Genomic DNA, 23,740 nt, shown 5'->3' with positions numbered 1-23,740 from the left:
ATTTGGTGAACCGGGTTGGTTTCCCCACTCCTCCACATGAAGCCAGCTGGGTGACCTTGGGCTAATCCAAACTCTCTCAGCCCCACCTACCTCACAAGGTGTCTATTGTGGGGAGAGGAAAGGAAGGAGATTGTAAGCCGGTTTGATTATCCTTAAAAGGTAGAGAAAATCGGCATATAAAAATCAATTCTTCTTCTTCAAAGAATTACTGGGGTGTCTTCAACCCCTCTTCTTACCATCAGGGTCTCTGGAGAAATGGTTCATCCATGTAGAGACTTTGGCTAACAAAGTCTGTGAATAGTTGGCTCTGTAGAAAGAGACAAGAGGACAACTAAACTTTCCACTTTTGGGCAGAAATGGTTGTTCCTGTCATGGTCATTCCCAAGTACTTTGGGAGAGCCAGCGTGATGTAGTGGTTAAGAGCGGTGGTTTGGAGCGGTGGGCTCTGATCTGGAGAACCGGGTTTGATTCCCCACTCCTCCACATGAGCGGCGGAGGCTAATCTGGTGAACCGGCTTGGTTTCCCCACTCCTCCCCATGAAGCCAGCTGGGTGACCTTGGGCAAGTCACACTCTTTCAGCCCCACCTACCTCATAGGGTGTCTGTTGAGAGTGAGAGAAGGGAAGGTGATTGTAAGCCGGTTTGATTCTCCCTTAGGTGTCAGAGAAAGTAGGCATATAAAAACCAACTCTTCTGCTTCTTCTACTTTGGCACTTTGTTTTAATTATGCATGTTTTTTCTGACCTTTAGTACTCACTTTGGTCTCTCCCCACGTTTTCTGGATGCCGCCAGAAAGAGCATTCAGAAAACATGGGGGAAACGCGGGGAAAGAAAGGACGTGCATAATGAAAAGGAAGCCCCGAAGTCGTTGGGTGTGTGTGTGATTGCGATGGAAACAACCCGTGCATAAGCGGCCAGTGTAAACAATAAAAGTGCCAGGAAGCATTCAAAAACGGGATCTCCCTCCTGCAGTCTGAAGTGGTACTACCTTAGGACCCTAGCCCCGTATCTGCAGCAGGTTTGTGTGTGTGTGTGTGTTAAGTGCCGTCAAGTCGCTTCCGACTCATGGCGACCCTATGAATGAAAGTCCTCCCAAATGTCCTATCTTTGACAGCCTTGCTCAGATCTTGCAAATTGAGGGCTGTGGCTTCCTTTATTGAGTCAACCCATCTCCTGTTGGGTCTTCCTCTTTTCCTGCTGCCCTCCACTTTTCCTAGCATGACTGTCTTTTCCAGTGACTCTTGTCTCATGACATGACCAAAATACGACAGCCTCCGTTGAGTCATTTTAGCTTCTAGGGTCAGTTCAGGCTTGATTTGATCTAGAACCCACGGATTTGTTTTTTGGGCAGTCCACGGAATCCGTAACCCTCTCCTCCAACACCCCATTTCAAAGGAATCTATTTTCTTCCTATCCGCTTTCTTCACTGTCCAGCTTTCACCCCCATACATAGTAACAGGGAATACGATGGCATGAATTAATCTAGTCTTGGTGGCCAGGGACACATCCTTACACTTCCAGATCTTTTCTAGCTCCTTCATGGCGGCCCTTCCCAGTCTCAACCGCCTTCTGATTTCTTGGCAGCAGGTTCAGACCAAGGGAGGGAGGGGAGGTCCTGCCGGCTTGGACGCCAAAGCAACCCTGTGATGCAAAAGAATGCAAGAAGCCTGATCCCCTCTCTCTGCTTCTCGTGGCCCTTGGCCTGGGAAGCAAGATCCGAGCAAGATCCGACCCCCTCGAAGAGAGGCAGCGACTTTCTCAGCCCTTGAGCGTTTGATTTGGGGAGGGGCGCTTCTCTGTTGCCACTGAATTCCCATTCATTTCTCGTCTAAACCTTCAGCGGACGGCTCCCCCCGCGGGATCTTGCACCGATTCGACAGGGGCCGGGTCTAGGGCTGGCTGGCGTGTGACCCCCCCCCCAATTCTCGCTGCAACGCGATCCTACTCTAGATTCCTCTCCCCCCCCCATCCTTAACTCACCTCCACTTGAAAGCTTCAGGAGCAATGCCTTCTGGGAGCATAAGCCAGCTGTTCTCATGCTGGGGTGGGGTGGGGGGGTTAGAAAGAGGAGAGCAAGCGACGTTGCAAAAAAAAAAAAATTACCTCCCCTCTCCCCCCTTTGCAAAAAAAAAAATTACCTCCCCTCTCCCCCTTTGCAAAAAAAAAACCTCCTCTCCCCCCTTTGCAAAAAAAATTACCTCCCCTCTCCCCCCTTTGCAAAAAAAAAATTACCTCCCCTCTCCCCCCTTTGCAAAAAAATTTTTTTACCTCCCCTCTCCCCCCTTTGCAAAAAAAAATTACCTCCCCTCTCCCCCCTTTGCAAAAAAAAATTACCTCCCCTCTCCCCCTTTGCAAAAAAAAAATTACCTCCCCTCTCCCCCCTTTGCAAAAAAAAAATTACCTCCCCTCTCCCCCCTTTGCAAAAAAAAAAATTACCTCCCCTCTCCCCCCTTTGCAAAAAAAAATTACCTCCCCTCTCCCCCCTTTGCAAAAAAAAAAATTACCTCCCCTCTCCCCCCTTTGCAAAAAAAAAATTACCTCCCCTCTCCCCCCTTTGCAAAAAAAAAATTACCTCCCCTCTCCCCCTTTGCAAAAAAAAAAATTACCTCCCCTCTCCCCCCTTTGCAAAAAAAAATTACCTCCCCTCTCCCCCCTTTGCAAAAAAAAAAATTACCTCCCCTCTCCCCCCTTTGCAAAAAAAAAATTACCTCCCCTCTCCCCCCTTTGCAAAAAAAAAAATTACCTCCCCTCTCCCCCCTTTGCAAAAAAAAAAATTACCTCCCCTCTCCCCCCTTTGCAAAAAAAAAATTACCTCCCCTCTCCCCCTTTGCAAAAAAAAAAATTACCTCCCCTCTCCCCCCTTTGCAAAAAAAAAATTACCTCCCCTCTCCCCCCTTTGCAAAAAAAAAAATTACCTCCCCTCTCCCCCCTTTGCAAAAAAAATTACCTCCCCTCTCCCCCCTTTGCAAAAAAAAAAATTACCTCCCCTCTCCCCCCTTTGCAAAAAAAAAATTACCTCCCCTCTCCCCCCTTTGCAAAAAAAAAAAATTACCTCCCCTCTCCCCCCTTTGCAAAAAAAAAATTACCTCCCCTCTCCCCCCTTTGCAAAAAAAAATTACCTCCCCTCTCCCCCCTTTGCAAAAAAAAAAATTACCTCCCCTCTCCCCCCTTTGCAAAAAAAAAAATTACCTCCCCTCTCCCCCCTTTGCAAAAAAAAAAAATTACCTCCCCTCTCCCCCCTTTGCAAAAAAAAATTACCTCCCCTCTCCCCCCTTTGCAAAAAAAAAAAAATTACCTCCCCTCTCCCCCCTTTGCAAAAAAAAAATTACCTCCCCTTTCCCCCCTTTGCAAAGGTCTTTGGGATCCTCTCTGAGAATCAAGAGCTCTGTTGGTTTTAACTCTTGCACGGCTTTTGCAACACACACACACACACAGAAAGAGATCCATCCATCCATCCCTTACCAGTGTGGTGCAGTGGTGTGGTGGACTCTGATCTGGAGCACCGGGTTTGATTCCCTCCAATTGAGCGGCGGAGGCTAATCCGGTGAACTGGGTTTTGTTTCCCCACTCCTGCACCTGAAGCCAGCTGGGTGGCCGTGGGCGAGTCACAGCTCTCTCAGCCCCACCTACCTCCCAGGGTGTCTGTTGTGGGGAGGGGAAGGGAAAGTGATTGTTAGCCGCTTTGATTCTTCCTTAAATGGTAGAGAAAGTTGGCATATAAAAACCAACTCTTCCTCCTCCTCCTCCTCCTCAACACGGATCCCAAAGAGCCTTGCGGGACCTGAAAGGTGGTAATTCGCTGGGAAGATTTCCTGGAGCTTCTGATGAACTGGGCTGTCATCTACCCAATTTTTTAGGCGCCACAAGAGTCCTCGAAGTGATCTCATACTTTTTAAATAACCTGCCAGATTGGTCAGCATTGTCTACTCTCATAGAGAATCATAGAGTTGGGACCACCAGGGTCATCTAGTCCAGGGCTTCTTAAACTTTTTGCCCGAGAAAGTTTTACGCGACCCCGGGTATATAGGTATATAAAATAGGTATACAAATCAAACATTTACTGATAATAAATCATACAGAAATTTTACTGTTGCCAAATTTTTCACAACCCCCACATTCAGTTACCATAGTATAAGAAGCTTTGATCTAGTCCAGCCCAATGCAGGAAATTCTCAACTACTCTGACTGGTGATGGTTTTCCAGAGTCTTATGCTGAGATCTTCAACATCGCCTGGTGTGTGTGTAAAGGGCTGTCAAGTCCCTTCCGAATTATGGCGGCCCTATGAATTAATTGCCTCCAAAACATCCTATCCTTAGCAGCCTTGCTCAGGTCTTGCAAACTGAGGGCCGAGTTTTCCTTGATGGATTCAACCCCTCTCACGTTGGGTCTTCCTCTTGTCTTGTTGCCATCAACTTTCCCTAGCATTATTGTCTTGCATGTGTTGTAATATGAGACTGCACATGGCAAGCAGATGGCAAGCAGATGTAAAAGATCTATGTGACAGCCAGGTGATTGGTGGTGTCACATGACAGCTCAATGACTGAGCAGAAAAACTGGCTTGTACTGGACTGAGCTAGATAGTCCTGGAGACAAGGCAGCCAACAGGTGATTGGCTGAGAGACTATGCCAGATATGTATATAGGTGTGTTATATATGTATTGGGTTGTGGGTTGTGGAGAGTTGATGACCAAGCGGAGCATTCTGTCACTGTGAATAAAAGAGCACTTTTGTACTACGTGCTGAGTCTTCTGTGCTTACTCGCCTGTAGAGCTGCAACGCTTTCTAACATACGCCAACAGGGTTATGGGCCCAGAACAGCTCAACTGCGCTACATCCTGGAGGTTCTGAGCAGAGGTACTATCTGTGGAACAAGGGCTGTAGTGAGCAGAAGGCGAGTGGATGTCTGAGGTTGAGTCAGACGGAGCAGAGGAGGTGCCCAGCAGGTCTGTCAGCAGCAGTGCGTCTGAGGCGGAGGAGGAGAGCGACACGGAGCAGGAGCAGCAGGGAGCGGGAGAAATTATGGCTCAAGCTGCAATGTCCTTGCTTGTGGAGAAGCTCACTTCTACCAACTACAATGTGTGGGCGTTACGAATGCAACACTACCTTAAAAGAGAGGCACTGTGGATTTATGTCTCCAACCCACCGGATCCTGAGACGCCGCAGGACGTGGTGAAAGATGAGAAGGCACTGGCAAGCATAGTGCTGAGCGTGGCTGACGACCAGCTTGTCCATGTGACGGGAGCTTTGAAAGCGAAAGCAGCCTGGAACTCATTATCACAGGTCTACGTCCAAAAAACAGCTGGCTCTTTGATAGCCATAACGAGACGTTTGTACAGAACTTTTCTTTTGCCGTCAGTTCCTGTGAGAAACCATATAAATGAACTGACTGAATGTTTCCAAATGCTGGAGCAGAGGGGGAAAACTCTACCGGAGGATGATAAAGTTTATATACTCCTGAGCTCTCTGTCTGAGCAGTATAACATGCTAATTACAGCTCTGGAGTCGGTTGAAATTGATAAACTAACTTTACAGTATGTTATTGGAAGAATTTTGGAACATGAAAAGAGATTGCTTGCAAGAAATCCTGAGAAGCCTGCCAAGCCGGAGGGAAACCTGCCAAGCCAGGAGACGCGGAGGTTTGCCGGCGGAGAAAGGAATGCGGAGCAGAGAAAGCCGGGTGATTTACAGCAGCACGTGGCTCTGAGGGTCAGACGTTGCTACATCTGCAAGGCTACAAATCACTTAAAGCGTGACTGCCCAGAAGCAAGGAAGAAAAGCCGAAGGGACCAGTCGTCACGTGAGTTTGTGAGCGGTCAGAAGGCATCATTGGTGCTGACTGAGCACAGTGACACAGCCGGTGTCTGGATTTTAGACTCTGGTGCGTCACAGACCATTTGCCGGCATCAGGAACTTTTAAAAGACACACGGGACTCAAGTTTGCCGCACGTAAGCCTCGCTGATGGAAGGAATTCTGAGGTGACACGTGAGGGGAGTGTGTGGTTCCCAGCTTTGAACTATACATTTAAAAAGGTGCTATGTGTCCCTGAACTAGAGAACAATCTGTTAAGTGTAAGTGCCCTTGACAGGGCTGGATATACTGTAACATTTACAGACAAGGCTTGTAAGATATCCAAAGGTGGGAAAGTGCTTCTTACAGGGAAAATGTGTAATAATGTGTATGTGGTAGAAAATAGGCATGTGGAGGCAAAGATGATAACTAATAAGAGCCCCCATGACAATTGCATACATCTGCTACATAGAAGGTTGGCTCATGCAAATTATGAGACCATAAAGAAAACGCTAGCCTTACTGGGGAAGGAAAAAGTTAAAGAGTGTGGGAACTACCTGGATTGTGAGGTATGCAAAAGTTCCAAATCTAAGGCTTACCCAGTGGCTAAGCATAGTGAGAGACTCTCAGACACTGCATTAAAGGTAGTACATGCAGATGTAATAGGCCCCTACAGGGAGAGTCACTCAGGTAACCATTACGCGTTGATTCTGGTGGATGATTGCACCAGATTCTCCTGGGTGTATCCTTTGAAAAAGAAGTCACAGGTGTTTGAAACATTTAAGTATTGGGCCAAAAGAGTGCAGAAACAACTTAAATGTACCTTGGATTCTCTCCAAACAGATTTTGGGGGAGAATTCATGTCAAATGAGTTTAAGAAATGGTTACAGGTGCAAGGTGTGAGGCACAGAGTTGCCAACGTGGCGGTGCCAGCAGAAAATGGTGTTGCTGAACGACATGGGGGAATGCTACAAACAAAAATGTATTCCATGTTGCAGGATGCAGGGTTGCCAATGACATACTGGGCAGAAGCAATAAAGGCCGCCTCCTATGTTTCCAACAGGATCTGGACCAGGTCCATACAAGACATACCTTATAGGGTTTTGTACCAGAGGGATCCTAGCTTAGGTTACCTCAGAGTGTTTGGTACAAAAGCCTGGGTTGATGTGCCAATATCCAAGAGAAGGAAAGGAGGAGCGAGAGCTAAAAAACTAACCTTCCTTGGGTATCAGTCTGGCATGAAATCATACAGGTTTGCTGATGAACATAATTCTCTCAGCTACAGCAGAGCTGCGAATTTTTGTGAGGGTAATAACTGGGCCAGAATTCATGGACAGGAGGAGCCAAAAGAAATTGGGCTACCATTGACAGATCTCTCACAGGATGCAGATGGGGTGAAGCAGGAGGGGTCTCCTCAAAGGGCTTCATCGCCAAGGGCTGAAGAGGGGAGACAGATTCCTAGGGTGTCAAGCAGGAGCACTAAAGAAATTCCCCCGGAGAGGTATGGTTTTGAGACCACTGATGTAAATCATGTACAGGTCAAAGAACCAAAGAGTTTTCAGGAGGTAATGGCTTTGGAAAGCAGGGAAAAGGAGGCCTGGCTAGAAGCCATGCAAACTGAGTTTGATTCCCTGAAAGAGAATAAGGTATTCTCTGTAACAAAACTGCCAGCTCAGAGAAAAGCCATAGGGTGCAGATGGCTTTACAAAGTCAAACAGTGTCCAGAAGGGAAGATACTCCGTAAGGCCAGGCTTGTGGCTAAGGGTTATTCCCAAGTTGAAGGGCAAGACTTTGATGAATTATTTGCTCCCACTGTGAAGGCTGATACTATAAGAGCTGCATTGTGTAAAGCTGTCAGAGATAACATGTTAGTGCACCATTTTGATTTCACCACTGCATATCTGAATGCAACAATAAGTGAAGAAATATATATGGAGCAGATCCCTGGGTTTGAATGCAAGGGTAAACAAGGAGTATTAAAATTGCATAAGGCTCTGTATGGATTAAAGCAGAGTGCACGTGCATGGTCCCAATGCATTAGTGAAGCATTGGCAAATCTTGGGTTTAAGCAAGGTGTTGCTGATCCTTGTATGTTTACCAAATGTGTAAAGGGCTCTGACTGTGTTGTATTTTTATATGTTGATGATCTTTGTTTGTTGTGTCATACAAAAGAACAACTAAACTGGTTTAAGGAGGCAACTGGAAAACTGTTTAAAATGAAGCATCTTGGTGACATTCAAAATTATCTGGGGGTAGAAATTACCAGGAACCCAGAAGGATATTTTGAATTGTGCCAGGAGAAAAAGATTGAACAGCTCCTAGAAAAATTTAAAATGACAGAGGCCAAAAGCACTGAGACTCCCATGACAACAGGGTATGTGAAAGAGGTGGATGATAAGGTATTCCATGATAAAAATCAATACCAATCGTTGGTGGGTTCATTGTTATATCTGTCATGTTGGACAAGACCAGACATTTGTATGGCAGTACATTTGCTTTGCCAGAAATGTGCATGTCCATACATGAAAGACTGGAATGCAGCAAAAAGGGTGCTGCGATACTTAAAAGGCTCAGCTTCAGCCAGGTTGTGTTTAAAGGCTGATGCAGAGGAAACAATCACAGTGTATAGTGACTCCAGTTGGGGGGAAAGAGAAGAAGGAAAGTCTACCACTGGGTACGTGTTATTTCTACATGGAGCACTGGTTATGTGGAAGTCCTTAAAACAGACTCATGTAGCTACCAGCACATGTGAGGCAGAATATTCTGCATTAAGCGACAGTGAGATTCAGCTGGAATGGCTGTGTCAACTGGCTAAAGACCTAAATCTTGAATATGAAATGCCTGTAAGTGTTTACTGTGATAATACTGCAGCACAGCAATTGGCTGGATATCAAGGTATAAGAACAAGAAGTAAACACATCACAATAAGATACCAGAATGTCAGGGAAGCGGTAAACAATGGTTTAATGGTTCTGAAACATTGTGCTTCAAATGTAAATATTGCTGACGTTTTCACCAAATGTTTGTCTACTGAAAAGTTTGAACTATTTAGAAGCAAATTGGGGCTTGCAATGTCAGTCTAGGAGGAGTGTTGTAATATGAGACTGCACATGGCAAGCAGATGGCAAGCAGATGTAAAAGATCTATGTGACAGCCAGGTGATTGGTGGTGTCACATGACAGCTCAATGACTGAGCAGAAAAACTGGCTTGTACTGGACTGAGCTAGATAGTCCTGGAGACAAGGCAGCCAACAGGTGATTGGCTGAGAGACTATGCCAGATATGTATATAGGTGTGTTATATATGTATTGGGTTGTGGGTTGTGGAGAGTTGATGACCAAGCGGAGCATTCTGTCACTGTGAATAAAAGAGCACTTTTGTACTACGTGCTGAGTCTTCTGTGCTTACTCGCCTGTAGAGCTGCAACGCTTTCTAACATACGCCAACATGTGATGTGACCAAAGCAGGATCACCTACTACCTAACCCTTTTTCAATTATAGCTGCTACCTGGGATTCAGCCTGGGACCTTCCGCCTACAAAGTGGATGCTCTACTGCTGAGCCATGACCCCTTACCGCATAAAAATGATACTGCCCTTCAGGCCTTGAAGTGTGGCATAAAATGTAGGGTTGCCAACCTCCAGCTGGTGGCTAGAGATCTCCTGCTATTACAGGCAACAGAAATCAGATCACCTGGAGAAATGGCCGCTTTGGCAACTGGACTCTAACTGGACTCCCCTCCCCAAACCCCGCCTTCCTCAGGCATCGCCCCAAAAACCTCCCACCAGTTTAGAATTGGGTCCTGCTTCCAAAACCTTAATTGCTATTGTACTATGGTAGAGGTCCCTAACATCGTGCCCATGGGTGCTATGGTGCCCATAGGCACCAGCTGATACCTTTCCTGGCACTAGGGTTGCCCGGTCCTTCTTTGCCACCGGTGGGAGGTTTTTGGGGCGGAGTCTGAGGAGGGCGGGGGTTTGGGGAGGGATTTCAATGCCATAGAATCCAATTGGCAAAGCGGCCGTTTTCTCCAGGTCTCTATCGGCTGGAGATCGGCTGGAGATCACTTGTATTAGCAGGAGATCTCCAGCTAGTACCTGGAGCTGGCAACCCTATGTCAATATGTTATAGCCCAAGATGGCTGATCGCTACCAGCCTCCACAAATCTTGCCTTTAAAACAAGGAGAGCTGGCCTCCAGGGTGCTTAATCAAAGGGACATTTATTTCAAGAAAACAGCATAAACAGGCACACAAAACGGGAATACAAGACAATCATAAACATTAAAACCGCTAGTTAGCACTGCCCCAAAGCTGTGACCAGCCAGAGATGGCAGGGTATCAGATCTTGAGTATTTTCCATTCACGTTGGAAAGCGTAAGACAGACCGTCTATCGGGCATGCATTTTTCACAGACAACCCTGCCACAGAGCCATGATGATGGACACCAGGCTCTCCCCCCAAAAAACACTGTTTTATAAGGTCAACAAGCTGCAGGCGGTACATGCCTGTGATATCAAAACCCACATGGCCGTTAACCAATCTCAGACAACCCTCCCCAAGTTCAATGGCTTCGTTAAACATGCAAATCTGAGTCACATCAAAACTAATATCTCAGGCAAAAAACAAAAAAAGACAAAGCAGAATATGGAAGAGGGAAGGAGAGCTGGGGAGGGGGGGGGCAGCCACTTCACAACTTCCAGTACAACCTCTAGGGTAAAGGGGGGACTGAGGTTGCCCGCTTCCACCCGCCCATGCAAAGAACAGGGCCGCGCTTTGGTCAAGAAGACAACCCAATGCCAATGTTCGTGCTGAAGCGCGAACGAGTCCGGTTTCTCCAAATCGCCTCTCCCCGAATCCACTGGGACGGATGTTCCGCCACAAGGGGAGTCATAAAAGAAGGTGCGGCAAATTAATTTACATGCGCCCATTGCCAAAACAAAAACTAATAAGGGCCAGAGGACAAACACAGAAAAGTACCACACGCTGCACACAAATGTCTTTTGGATGCCAAGAAACGAGTCCACGGGGAGTATCTACAGCATCCCTGACTTGGTGGAGAGGGTCCACACACTGCTATATGCAAACAATGTTCAAGTTCTTGTGAAGTAAGGCAGACGTCCAAGTGGAACTACTTTGCTTGGTCGCCTATGGCGAGTTTAAACTCTTCCCGGTGAGCCGGCAGGGATGCTTGTGTAAAACTGGAAGAGAGCTGCGCCTTCCTGGGTTTCCATCTGGACCCCTGACGTGCCGCAAACGTCAGCTACGCACGAGCAAAGGCTTCTTTAGTTTTGTTTTTGAGGGATAGTAACATTTGCAGACCTACTTAAAAGGCTTGGAGTAAGGCAGAGTGCTCTTTGGCAAAATCAGGCGTTGGGTCCGGAGAGGTGGGGGGAAGAGAACAGACGGACGGACACGAGGCTGGGGAGCAGTCAATGTCACAAGCCCAAAAAAAATGTCCAGCGTTGCATAGCTGCATGTTCAAGAGTCACGGCTACCTGAATGGCATTGTTGACCACAAATATACTTAAGTCCATCAAGGCATAGAAATGTGCAAGGCTATATACATAATAAAACACAGCATAAACGCAGAATCTTCAATACAAGGACGGTGATTAAAATTTACCCATGCGTTCCCCAACCCCCCCTCCCCTCAAAGCATAGACATGTAGTGTCCTGATAGCTTCCATCGACTCAGGGTCACGCATGCCGGAAAAAGAGGTGGAAGAGCCCCGAGAGTATAGAAAGGATGGGACCCCTTCAGTCACCTGGTGGCAGATCACAGCTTGGAATGTTCCATGAGGTTAACAATCCCCTCGCAAGCAGAAAAGCAGTGTGGCAAGCAGAAAACGTTTCAGCTTATGGTGCTAGTTTTCTACTTGCGGGGACGGATTTCCTTTTTTAACAAGAAGGAACGTTCCAAGCTGGAATCCACCAAAGCGGTGCAGTCCTTTCTACCACCTCAGGGCTCCAACCACCTCGTTCTCCAACACGAGAACCAGTGCACAAAGGCCTTTAGAAAGACAGAAATTCATTTTAACCGCGACGCTAGAAGTAGTTTCGGTCTGCGGAGTAGCAAACTGGAGGACTCGACTCTGGTCTCCAGAGGTTTCCTGCCCTACCACTTCCCTCCCCCCTCTCCACAGTCTGTCAACTCCCTCAGCGGCTTTTCCCTCCGGAGACCCAGCAAAGGCCTCCTTGAAGCCTCTTCTCAGCCAAGATGGAGGCAAACGGAGAGGAACAAATGAGCGGCAAAAGCCGACGGCTTTCGCAGAAGCCTCCGTTACTGTTCACTGGGGAGAAGAAAGTTCGGGAGCCCCTTGTCCGAGTTTGTGCTCACAATACAGAAACAGGCTGACTTGATCACCGATCGAAGCAAGTCAACTGGTAGAATTTAACCTGGGTTAAGCCCACTTAAGTATTGACTATTTAGTCTCTCCAAGGGCTGAATCCCCACAAGAGGAAACCAACCAACCCCAATACCATGACCCGCAAGGGATCTCGGACATTAACAGCTTTCCATGGGCCATTTCCCTTGTGGAGTCCACCCAGAAGCAGTAAATTTGCTTGAGGCGAGAGCCTCAATTAATCACATTAATCGATCGCATTAATCGATCAACTAACCGTTAACCATTCTGATATAAACTATATTTCATTTCCCCCCCTTAAATTCGAAAGCTCAACAGAATTTTAGCATTCTGGAGCTTATTGGTTCTTGTAGCTGAGCTGAAACCCAACCCCCTTCTGACTATATATTACTCTTCCTACACACTTGACACTGAGAGACACTGTCCTTCAGTGTTACTCCTCTGAAGATGCCTGGCACAGCTGCGGGCGAAACGTCAGGAAAGAAAATACCAAGACCGCGGTCACACAGCCCGGACAACCTACAAGAACCAATGAACTCTGACCGTGAAAGCCTTCGACAATATTCTGGAGCTTATTTGTACCACCCACAACGCACTAACATCAAGTCTCTAATGAAATGGACGAGCAACGTCCGCTACCCCGTATTTCATGTAGGAAGGTAGGCCGAACATATACCCATCACTATGTCCATAAACAAGTTCTTGCTATTCTTCCGCGGCTTTCTTAATGCTGTGGTGGAAAAAAGCACAACCTTCAAAGCAGGCCTAGCCGAATCAAAGCGAGCATCAGCCCAGAGTCCTGAGCGTAAAACATATCTTGCTATGATCAAACAGGGGTGTCACCCGCTTCAAGAAATCTTAGGTCAGTACAACGGAGGAGTGTCGGTTGATTTAATCTGTCGATTCCGTTTACACAAGTCTGTACATGCTCTAAAGAAAAAAAGATTTTCGAGGATGCAATTACTGGATTGGGCTACTCGGACATAAGTCCCGTTGATTTCAAAGTCTGGTGTATTGACTCGACGGTGGGACAGGTTTTGTTTTGTAACCAAGCGGACGGGATCCAGCAGCACCACAAGAGTATTTTGAGACGCTGTGTGCCGTTCGCCTCCTTCTCCCATCCTATCACCCCATGCTAAGGGGCGGGAAAGGGAAGGAAATAACAGGCACCAATTTAAAAGGGAGAAGGGAAGAAGAGAGAGAAAAAGGAAGAACATGTCTTTTAAGATGACCCCTGATTAATCAAGGGGCTCATTTAATAAACCTTTTGGAAGTTCGTGAATTATCAACTAAACATTGCAGCAATAATCACCATTAAGCCAGTTTTGGTTTCATACCCACTGGGTTCTTTCGGAAACTAACTTACTGGACCAGATACAATATTTCCACTACGACCTGTCTGTCGGGCCCCCAGGGCAACTGGTTGGCCACGGTGTAGACCAGGATGCTGGACTAGATGGACCACTGGTCTGACCGAATATGACCGTTCTTACGTTATGTTCCAGCAGCCAGATGTTTTAAAAAAGCCTACAAATAAGGCTTCTCCATTGTCTGTTACCAGAATCTAGTATTCAAAGATACACTGCCTCTAAACATGGAGGGTCCACTAACCTATTGTGACGAACTGTCATTAGCAGAGCTTTCCTCCATGAATTGTCAGATTTCTTTTTGTTTTTAAAAATCTGAGTTGGTTGCCACGAACACTTCTCGAAGTAGCCAATTCTTTAAGGGACAGCCTGAAATTAGTGCATGTTTACTTGCAAGTAAGTCTCATGCTCTACGCTCAAGATAAAAATCTTGAGATTTGGAGGCTCAGTTCTATGTAAGTGCGCACAAGATCAGAAACTTAACTGCACAAGGGGCAAAGAAACCACTTCCTTTCAACATCTATTGCCAATAAGATTCCTTCCCAATAAAGCAATAGTTTTAATTCCTCCCTGTGGCTTTAGTTTTTGTTTTTTAAATTTGGCCAGTTTTATTCCATAATATGACATGAGGTCTTCATAATGTGTAGCTGGAGTCTGAGACATCCCAACATGGTTTCATACCCCTCATCTCTTCTCAGAAAAGGTCCTGTGTCAGACTGATTGAGGCTTTTGGTACAGAACAGAGTCAGACATCAGACTCAAGTGTAGGAGTAGATCACCTATTTCAGCCAGCTACCACGTACTTGAAGGGGAGATGAATGACTGGCTGACAGGCTGAAAGAACTATTGGATCCAAAGGGGCTGTGCAAGAAGCAGATAATCTGTCACACCAAATAGAGGGAAAATTGTGGAATATTCCATAGTAAATCTATGCGGGTAAGCCTGGTTTTCCTTGTACATTCTGTACAGTTTCCAGTTCTTTGAAGAACTCAATAAATAAAATAAATTTCATTGTTAAGCGCAAACCCATAAGGAACCAAGGGAGGGATTTGGAAATCCTGGCCACTGCTCAGTGGTAGAGCATCTGCTTGGCATGCAGAAGGTCCCTGGTATCTCCAGTTCAAAAGGACCAGGCAGCAGACGATGTGAAAGACCTCCACCTGAGACCCTGGAGAGCCTCTGCCAGTCTGAGTAGACAATACTGACGGAGTGGCTGAAAAGGTTACAGTTTCTCGAATCTCCTCCTCTCCATTTTGCCCTCTCCCGTAACTCACTCTCAACTATTCTCAACATTCTGTGCTTCAATGGACATACTCAGTCCTCTTCGGGCTGTTTAGTGCCCTTTGTCATCTTTCTTTTGGTTAATTTACAAAGCCATATCTTTCTGCATACCCAGGGAGTCCCCCCAAGTGGGTAAAGACCCCTACCTTGTTGGTGCGTACCTGGCTTGGCTGTTTTTTTGCAATGGATGCAAACCCCCCACTTCCTTATTAGAGACCGTGATTCATCGGGAGGTTCTATGTTACAGGAGACGGAGAAACGTTAGCCTCTGTTCACTCTCTCTATGCTAGTTTACTTTAATACATTTAATGGGTCCGGTGAGGTATGAACAGGCATAATGTTAGGCTGTGATCCCAAAGGTCCTGGGTTCAAATCTTCCCTCTGCTATAGACACACTAGGTGGCCTTTAGGCCACCCACTCTGTCCCACAGCCCCCCCAAAGTATGTAATGCTGGGATAATAGTGGCCTAACATAAAGGGTTGCTGTACAGTTTCTGGGAAATGTTTTTGAATGTTCAAAAGTGCTCGCTAAATGCTAAGGATTACAATAATTAGAGCATTTGAAGTAGCCTTTGATATTAATAAGATTATCCATTTCTCGTCACACAAGCAATTCCAGGGCTTCTCTGGGATTCCCCCCCCCCACAAACAATATGATTTTTCTTCTCTCCTTCCCTCTTGTGTGTGCGTGTGCAAGTGTTTCTTCTCTGGTCGTTGCAAACTGTAAGAGCCAATTTCGACAATCAGCAGGGCTTTTTTGCGAAGTTACCATTGCTGCTGGGCTGTACCACTTCAGACACAGAGGTCAGGGAACATTTGAACATTCCCCCAACTGTAGAAAAAATATCCCCATTTATAGGAACCGGGCATGTCAGGGAAGAGGCTACACTTGACCCCATCTCCCTGAAATGCTTGTCTTGCATGTGCAAAGAGATTTTTAGACAGTAAATGTAACATTCAAAGATTCGTCCCCCAGACTGAAGCGGTACAGTCTGGCAACAAAGTCTCCTGCTGATAGCGTGTTTCCTGCTCTACCGCCACGGGTATTCCTCCATTCAGTGCATCGTTAACGGCTCTTGCCCCAGATGCATCCTTTGGTGCTTGACGAAGTACGAACTGGTGGTGAAGCTTTTCCCACAGAAATTGCATTTGTACGGCTTCTCCCCCGTGTGGGTCCGTTTGTGAAGCACCAGGTGTGCTTTGCAGCTGAAGCCTTTCCCGCAGGCCGAGCACGTGTACGGTTTCTCTCCCGTGTGGGTCCTCTCATGGTACAGGAGCGCTGAGCGCTGCCGGAAGCTCTTCTCGCATGTCGAGCACTTGTACGGCCTCTCCCCCGTATGGATCCACTTGTGCTTGACGAGATCCGAGCTCCGGTGGAAGCTGCCCCCGCAGTCGGAGCACTTGTACGGCTTCTCGCCCGTGTGGATGCGCTCGTGTTTCACGAGATCCGACCTCTGGTGGAAGCTCCGCCCACAGTACGAGCACGTGTGAGGCTTGTCGCCCGTGTGGAACCTCTCGTGGACGATCAGCTTGGACCTCTGGCTGAAACACTTCTGGCAGGTGGTGCACTGGAATGGCTTCTCCCCCGTGTGGATCCGCTCGTGCCGGGAGACGTCTGAGCTCCGGTTGAAGCTTTTCCCACAGAAAGAGCACTTGTACGGCCAGTCGCCCGTGTGGAGCCGTTCGTGCGCGATGAGTTTCGCCACCTGGCAGAAACTCTTGTCGCACACGGAGCATTTGTAAGGATTTGCTCCGTCCAGCCCGGGAAGCCCTGTGCTCGGATTGAAAACACCTCCGCAGTTAGAACACAGTGAGTGTTTCTCTCCTGTAGCGCTCCCTTCAGTCGCTGGCGGGGCGTCTCCCTGGGGCCCTTTCAGAGCCTCAGAGATACCTCCCCCTTCGGGAAGCCTGCCGACATCTCCGGCTCTCCCCGGCAATGACCCTTGTGGCTCTGTTTGCCCAGTGGTTTTCCACGCGGCAGCCTCCTTGCTCTCGCTTGCGGGCCCATCATCAGCTGGAATGAAAAAGAGAATCCAAACATGAGTCGTTCTCTGTCCCTAGGAAAGGAAACTAACTCACAAGCAGAATGGTGGTTTACAAAATGATGAGGAAGGGCCATGGCTCAGCGGTCGAGCATCAGCTTTGCACGTAGAAGGTCCCAGATTATCCCTGGCATCCCGTCTTGGGTATGACCTTTTTCTGCCAGAGACACTAGAGCAGGGGTGTCAAGCATAAGGCTCCCGGACTGGAGCCGGCCCCTTGGGAGCTCTTATCTGGCCTGCGAGCCAGCCAAGGCAACCACTCCCCCACTCTCGATCTGGGCTGCCAAGGCATGACCCGGCCCAACCAAGTGACATGTATATCATATCTGGCGCTTGAAACAACTGAGAGTTCGATACGCCTGCACTAGAGAGTCCTGGTACCCTTTTACATCCTCTTGGAGGTCCCAGGTTCAATCCCCAGCATCTCCAGTTAAAGGGACCAGGCAAGTAGGTGATGTGAAAGACCTCTGCCTGAGACCCTGGAGAGCCGCTACCGGTCTGAGTAGACAATACTGACTTTGATGGACCGAGGGTCTGATTCAGTATTAGGCAGCTTCATGTGGTCATGTATGTGGTCATGAAATCCAAAAAGTATTGAATAGAAATGGCCAAGCACAGAGCTCCTCTTGGGTAGGTGCGTCACAGCCATTCACCATCAGCTGAAACACAAACCCAGATTCTCTTATGTCTCTGGGCTTGGCAGCCTTTCACTGCGGCCACGAAGGGAGTGAACAGTCCCCCCCGGCCCTAATTTTAATAGCGTCTGGGGCCATCGTACCTTCGGGACCGCCTCTCCTGGTACACACCCCCAGAGAGCTTTACTCTCAATGAACAACAATTTACTGGTAGTCCCCAGCCCGCGTGAGATCACACTGGTCCCTGGAGACTCACTGCGTCTCCACTTATCCAAGCCTCTCGTGTGGAAAGGAGATTCACTCAATCTCCTGCCCCGCTGATCCCCAAACAAGAAGAGTTGGTTTTCATACCCTGCTTTTCTCTACCTTTAAGGAGTCGCAAAGCGGCTTGCAATATTGGAACATTTATGCATGCATGGTGGTTTTGCAAAAAAATTAAGAGGTTTTGGTCCTTGGTTTTGAATGAAACAAATAATTTGATAAAAGTAAAAATTAAAAAAGATCCTGCTTTTTGTTTATTGGGAATCCCAAAAAAAAGAGTTAGATAAAGCTGACAGAGTCATATGTCAATATAGTTTTGCTGCAGCAAGAATTACGATTGCTAAAAAATGGAAGCAAACAAATAAACCTTCAATTAAAGAATGGAGAGAAAAATTATGATTTTATATGCGGATGGCCAAAATTACTGATTTTTTACATGGTAAAGACGTAGATGAATTTAAGAATACTTGGTCAAAGGCCGTTGCATATTGGGATAAACTGGCAAAAATGGATTTTAAAGTTATATTTAATGAATTATAGTTTAATATGAATTTTAATTATGTAATAGATTAACAGGATGTTTTAATGTTCTGCCATACCATCTCGCCGGAAGTCCTATGGTGAAGGGCACTTGGGTGGGTGATGGGCACGACGCACTATAGCTTTTTGAATAGACAGTAAACATAATTGTATTAGTTTAGGATATAATAGTGCGCAATAAGTATTTCTTTGTATTATTTATTTGGATGTTTTTCCTTTATGAATGTTATTATTTTTATTTACATATTTGTTAAAAAAAATTCTTTTCTTTTTTTTTAGTTTTGTATCATTTATCAAAAAATCAATAAAAAAATTATTAAAAAAAGCAAAGCGGTTTGCAATCACCTTACCTGCTCCTCCCCACAACACACACCTTGTGAGGTGAGGTGGGGCTGAGAGAGTTCTGAGAGAACTGTGACTAACCCAAGGTCACCCAGATGGATTCATGTGGAGGAGTGGGGAATCAAACCAGGTTTTCCAGATTAGAGTCCGCCACTCTTAAGAACTACACCACAGAAGCTCCAGCAGTCCGTGGCAGCACTTACCCATCGAGCGGTCATCCTCTCCACTCTCTTCCTTGATTTGCCTGCCGAGCTGCCTCTGGGCATTTTCCAACAATGCCCGGTCAGTGTCAGGAAAATTCACGGTCACCACGTGGAACATCCCCGGCCCCTGAAAAATCAGCAGTGACTTATTCAGCTACGACAAGGTGTGAGGGAAGGGACGAACATGCCAAGAAAGGCTGACGGCAACAATTTCAAATTTCCCTTTTAAATAAAACTATTTATTTAAAAGGAAGGCAACCTGAACACAAAATATGAAGTACCTCAAAGCATGTGATGTACTAAAATGTAATCCCTTCTGCAAGCATGCCAGACATCCATCAAAGGTGTCACTTTCCCATACAGCAATTAACCACCGTGACTCACAAATAACTGCAGGTTTGGCCAGTATTCTTTTATTGTGTGTAACAAGCAGATCTCCAGTGAAAGGTGTTGGGAAAGTTTTTTGTTCCTCTGTCTGAGACGGTGGAGAGCCAAGGACAATCAGAAACAAAGGGGCCAAAGCCCTGATCATATAACCTTGTGTTTATTTTAGAATACAAACGGGGCGGGGAGAGGAGAATCAACAGAGTCACACCTGACCACAGCATGCACACAAAGCGGCCTTATAATGAATCGGACCATTGGTTTGTTGAGGTCACCATTGTCTACTCAGACTGGCAGCGGCTGTCCAGGATCTTGGGTGGAGAGAAGTCTTTCACATCATCTCCTGTGTTGTGTGTTAAGTCCTGTCAAGTCGCTTCCGACTCATGGCAACCCTATGAATGAAAGTCCTCCAAAATGTCCTGTCTTTGACAGCCTTGCTCAGATCTTGCAAATTGAAGGCTGTGGCTCCCTTTATTGAGTCAATCTATCTCTTGTTGGATCTTCCTCTTTTTCTGCTGCCCTCAACTTTTCCTAGCATGACTGTCTTTTCCAGTGACTCTTGTCGTCTCATGACTTGACCAAAATACAATAGCCTCAGTTTAGTCATTTTAGCTTCTAGGGTCAGTTTAGGCTTGATTTGATCTATAACCCATCATCTCCTACCAGGTCCTTTTAACTGGAGATGCAGGTGATTGGACCTGGGACCTTCTCGAGGCCAAGAAGACGCTCTAACACGGAGCTACCATCCCTCCTGAGCTAGGTGGATCAACAGTCTAACTCAGGATAAGGCAGCTTGTTATGGTATGTAAGGCGTCAGCCATTCTGGATGGGGAGGCACTCCCCTTGGAGGAACAGGTCTGTAGTCCAGGGGACCCCGGCCTACTGCTGGATGAGCAGACGGCTACTGTGGCCAGGAATGTTTTTTACATGCTTTGACCGGTTAGCCAGCTGTGGCCTTTCCTGAGCAGAAAATATCTGGCCACTGTGGTGCAAGCCCTGGTTACATCTAGGTTAGACTACTGCAATGTGCTCTACTTGGGGCTGCCCTTGAGAAGTGTTTGGAAACCTCAACTAGTACAGAATGCTGCAGCCAGGATGTTGACGGGAGTGGGTCGTAGGGACCACATCCCTCCATCCTTGGCCCATCTACACCGGCTTCCAATTTGTTCTTAGGCACCATTTAAGGGGCTGGTCTTGACCTCCGTAGCCCTCTATGGCTTGAGACCAACTCCCCGGAAGGACCACGATAGGATAGCCTTCTTCAAGTACTTGAAGGGCTGTCATATAGAGGATGGTGCTGAGTTGTTTTCTGTTGCCTCAGAAGGTCGGACCAGAACCAGCGGGTTGAAATGGAATCAAAAGAGTTTTCGGCTAAAGGTTGGGAAGAGTCAAAGCTCCTTCATCAGATATCTGGTATGGGCATCTGACAAGGGACTTGGGAGACCAAGCCCAAGGGGAAAGGCTGAGGGAGTTGGGAATGTTCAGTCAGGAGAAGAGGTTTGGGGGGCAACATGATTGATGATCTCTTTAAGTATTTGAAGGGCTGCCACTTAGAGGAGGGCAGGGAGCTGTTCCCGTCGGCAGCAGAGGACAGGACTCGCAATAATGGGTTTAAATTATGGGCAGGAAGGTACTGGCTTGACATTAGGAAATTTTTGTTCACAGTAAGAGTAGTTCAGCAGTGGAACTGGCTGCCTAGGGAGGCAGTGAGCCCCCCTTCACTAGCAGTCTTCAAGCAGCGGCTGGACGAACACTTCTCAGGGATGCTCCCAAACCTGTCCCCCCACCCCGTTCCTTCTGTAGATTATTGTCTTGGGGGTGTTAGCTGATTATTCTGCTGCAGTCTGTGCCGCAAAGTGCACCAAAGTGAGTTTTTTATAGGGCAAATTTTTATTTAAGGATTTATATTTAAGAAAGTTTTTAATTATAAAATGATGTTTTAACTATGTTGCGCGCCGCCCTTAGCCCGGCATTTGCTGGGGCGGGTGGGATATAAATTTAATAAAATAAAAATAAATAAATGCTTTGGGCTGATTGAGCAGGGGGTTGGACTAGATGGCCTGTATGGCCCCTTCCAACTCTATGGTTCTGTGATTCTCAAAAGCTTATACCCTGGAAATCTGGTTGGTCTAAGGCACTACTGGACTCTGACCGTGGACTTACATTAGGTTCGAACGAGAATTATAAAATCTTAATTCTTTTGAAAACAATCCATCCAATTTCAAATTCAGTCACTGGTGGTAGAAGCACACAACTACAACAAACAGGAAAAGGGAACTTAATTCTTTTTTAACATCTCCAGGAACCAGGGTCCTAACTAACCCCCCAAAAAACTCAAAACACAAGCTGAGGGACACAGAGGTCAATGGCTGTTACCGCACTAGGTATTCCCAGCGATGTATCAAGAGTTTGGAAATGTTATAAAAAATTCTGCTCGCACTTTCAATGTATCCCCACCGATGTATTAAGAGTTTGAAACTGTTATAAAAAATACTGTTCACACTTTGTTTGGCCCCTTCAGCTGTGAAGACGTCTTCCAACCATTTTTTAGCCGTGGCATCCAAAAACACTTTTAAAGCGATGTTTTTTATAACATTTTCAAACTCTTGATACATCGCGGGGAATACCTAGTGCGGTAACAGCCAATGATTCTCAACGACTCCAGATTGTTCACAAGACCCTCACCTTCTGCTCCTGTCTCTCATCCTCTCGTTGCCTCTGGAGAAAGTCTTCCGCCAGGGCCACCGCCTGACTGCAGGTCTCCGGCCTACCTTCCCGGACCCAGTTCTCCATTTCCGGGGGCAGGACGCTCAAGAACTGCTCCAGGATCAGCAGCTCCAAGATCCGCTCCTTGGTGTGCCTCTCCGGCTTCAGCCACTGGTGGCACAGGTCCCACAGGCGGCTGCAAACCTCTCGGGGGCCCTCGGCCTCCTGGTAGACAAACTGCCGGAAGTGCAGGCGCTGCAGCTCCATGCCGACGGGGTCCTGCTCGCTCCCCGCCTCCTCCTTCACTTTCCTCAACTCTCGGCCACTCCTAGAATCTGGCCTGCTGTTGGTTGGCCGAGTCGTTCCGTCAAAGCCCGGCAGCGGGTGGATGAACGGTCCTTCCGCGGGCCGCTGGGCGCTGGACGAGGACCCCTCGAAATGGATCATGGGGGACTTCAAGTCCCCCCAGGGCGCAGTCCCTGGTAGCTCCCTGGCTCCCCATCCTACCTGAGGGGGCTGTACTCCCCCCAGGAAATCGTGCCACTGGGTTTCCCAGGACTGAGTTGAAAGCCCATCCTCCGGTTCCTGTTTAATATGCAGGGGTGTCCTCCATCTGGGGCACTCCCCAGCTGTTGCTGGCCGGGCAGCGTGAGGGTCTTCTCTCCCCTCCTCCAGTCTCATCTCCGGCTTCAGATCTTCTGGCTCCTCGTCCTCCATTTTCACGGTGGTATTCACCCCTTGGTCAACCACAGCTGGGAACTGGAGGCCCAGGGCTGAGGCGTCCCCCCGCTCGGAGGCCATTTCTTCCTGCAACGGCTGGTTTCGGCTCGGCGTGACGTTTCGATGTCACTGAGGAAGAAACGGGCTAGCCACCAGTTGCTGGTTTTTTAAAACTGTAAACTGTAGTCACATCACTATGTAATTGCTTAAATTGTAAATTGTAGTTACATCACTAGGGAACAGGCAGTTCCACAGGATCAATTAAGCTCCCTCGGTGAATTTTATCCCTCTGGGTCTCCGGAGGGGAAGACGTCATGCAGATACAGATGGCTTACTCAGTCAGTAAAGAGGCATTTCTTTCTGGGAGGAAGAAGAGGTTTAAAAAGTTTAAGAAAACATATTGAACAAAATCATGAGTTTCTGCAGAAGAAGAAAAGTTGATTTTTATATGCCGACTTTCTCTACCACTTAAGGAAGAATCAAACTGGCTAACAATCACCTTCCCTTCCCCACAACAGACACCCTGTGAGGTATAGGGTGGCTAGGTCCCTTTTTGCCACTGGTGGGAGGTTTTTTGGGTTGGAGCTTGAGGAGGGCGGGGTTTGGGGAGGGGAGGGACTTCAAGGCCATAGAGTCCAATGGCCAAAGCGGCCATTTTCTCCAGGGGAACTGATCTCTATCAGCTGGAGATCAGTTGTAACAGCAGGAGATCTCCAGCTACTACCTGGAGGTTGGCAACCCTAGTGAGGTAGGCAGGGCTGAGAGAGTGTGACTAGCCCAAGGACACCCAGCTGGCTTCATGTGGAAGCGTGGGGAAACAAATCCAGTTCACCAGATTAGTCTCCGCCGCTCAGGTGGAGGAGTGGGGAATCAAACCCATTTCTCCAGATCAGAGTCTACTTCTCCCCACCGCTCTTAACCACTACAACATGCTGGCTCTCCATGTTATTTATTTATTTAATTAAATTTCTACCCCACCCTCCCCAGCCGAAGTTGCGATCAGAGTGGCTCACACAATAAAACAGTATAAAACATTTTAAAAACAATAATCCAAAACGTGCCCTATAAAATCAGTAGGTGAGGGACAACTTGTGTCCGATGGTGCC

General features: G+C 47.3%; 1 protein-coding gene across 1 annotated transcript in view; it reads right to left on the bottom strand.

Annotated features, from left to right (window-relative positions):
- Window positions 1-22,715, bottom strand: part of LOC130493380 (zinc finger protein 271-like) — a 96,796-nt gene extending 74,081 nt beyond the window's left edge. The window contains exons 1-3 of the mRNA XM_056867104.1: window positions 21,894-22,715; window positions 18,825-18,951; window positions 16,069-16,815 (exon numbers count right to left, since the gene is read on the bottom strand). Coding sequence (XP_056723082.1) covers window positions 16,069-16,815; window positions 18,825-18,951; window positions 21,894-22,715 — 1,696 coding nt within the window. The remainder of the gene's footprint in view (window positions 1-16,068; window positions 16,816-18,824; window positions 18,952-21,893) is intronic.
- Between the last annotated feature and the right edge of the window lie 1,025 nt (window positions 22,716-23,740).

This window comes from Euleptes europaea, chromosome 1 (assembly GCF_029931775.1).
Source record: "Euleptes europaea isolate rEulEur1 chromosome 1, rEulEur1.hap1, whole genome shotgun sequence".
NCBI classification, from domain to species: domain Eukaryota; kingdom Metazoa; phylum Chordata; class Lepidosauria; order Squamata; family Sphaerodactylidae; genus Euleptes; species Euleptes europaea.
The sequence above is the reverse complement of the archived record's forward strand: the minus strand, read 5'-3'. Positions and strand labels throughout refer to the sequence as shown.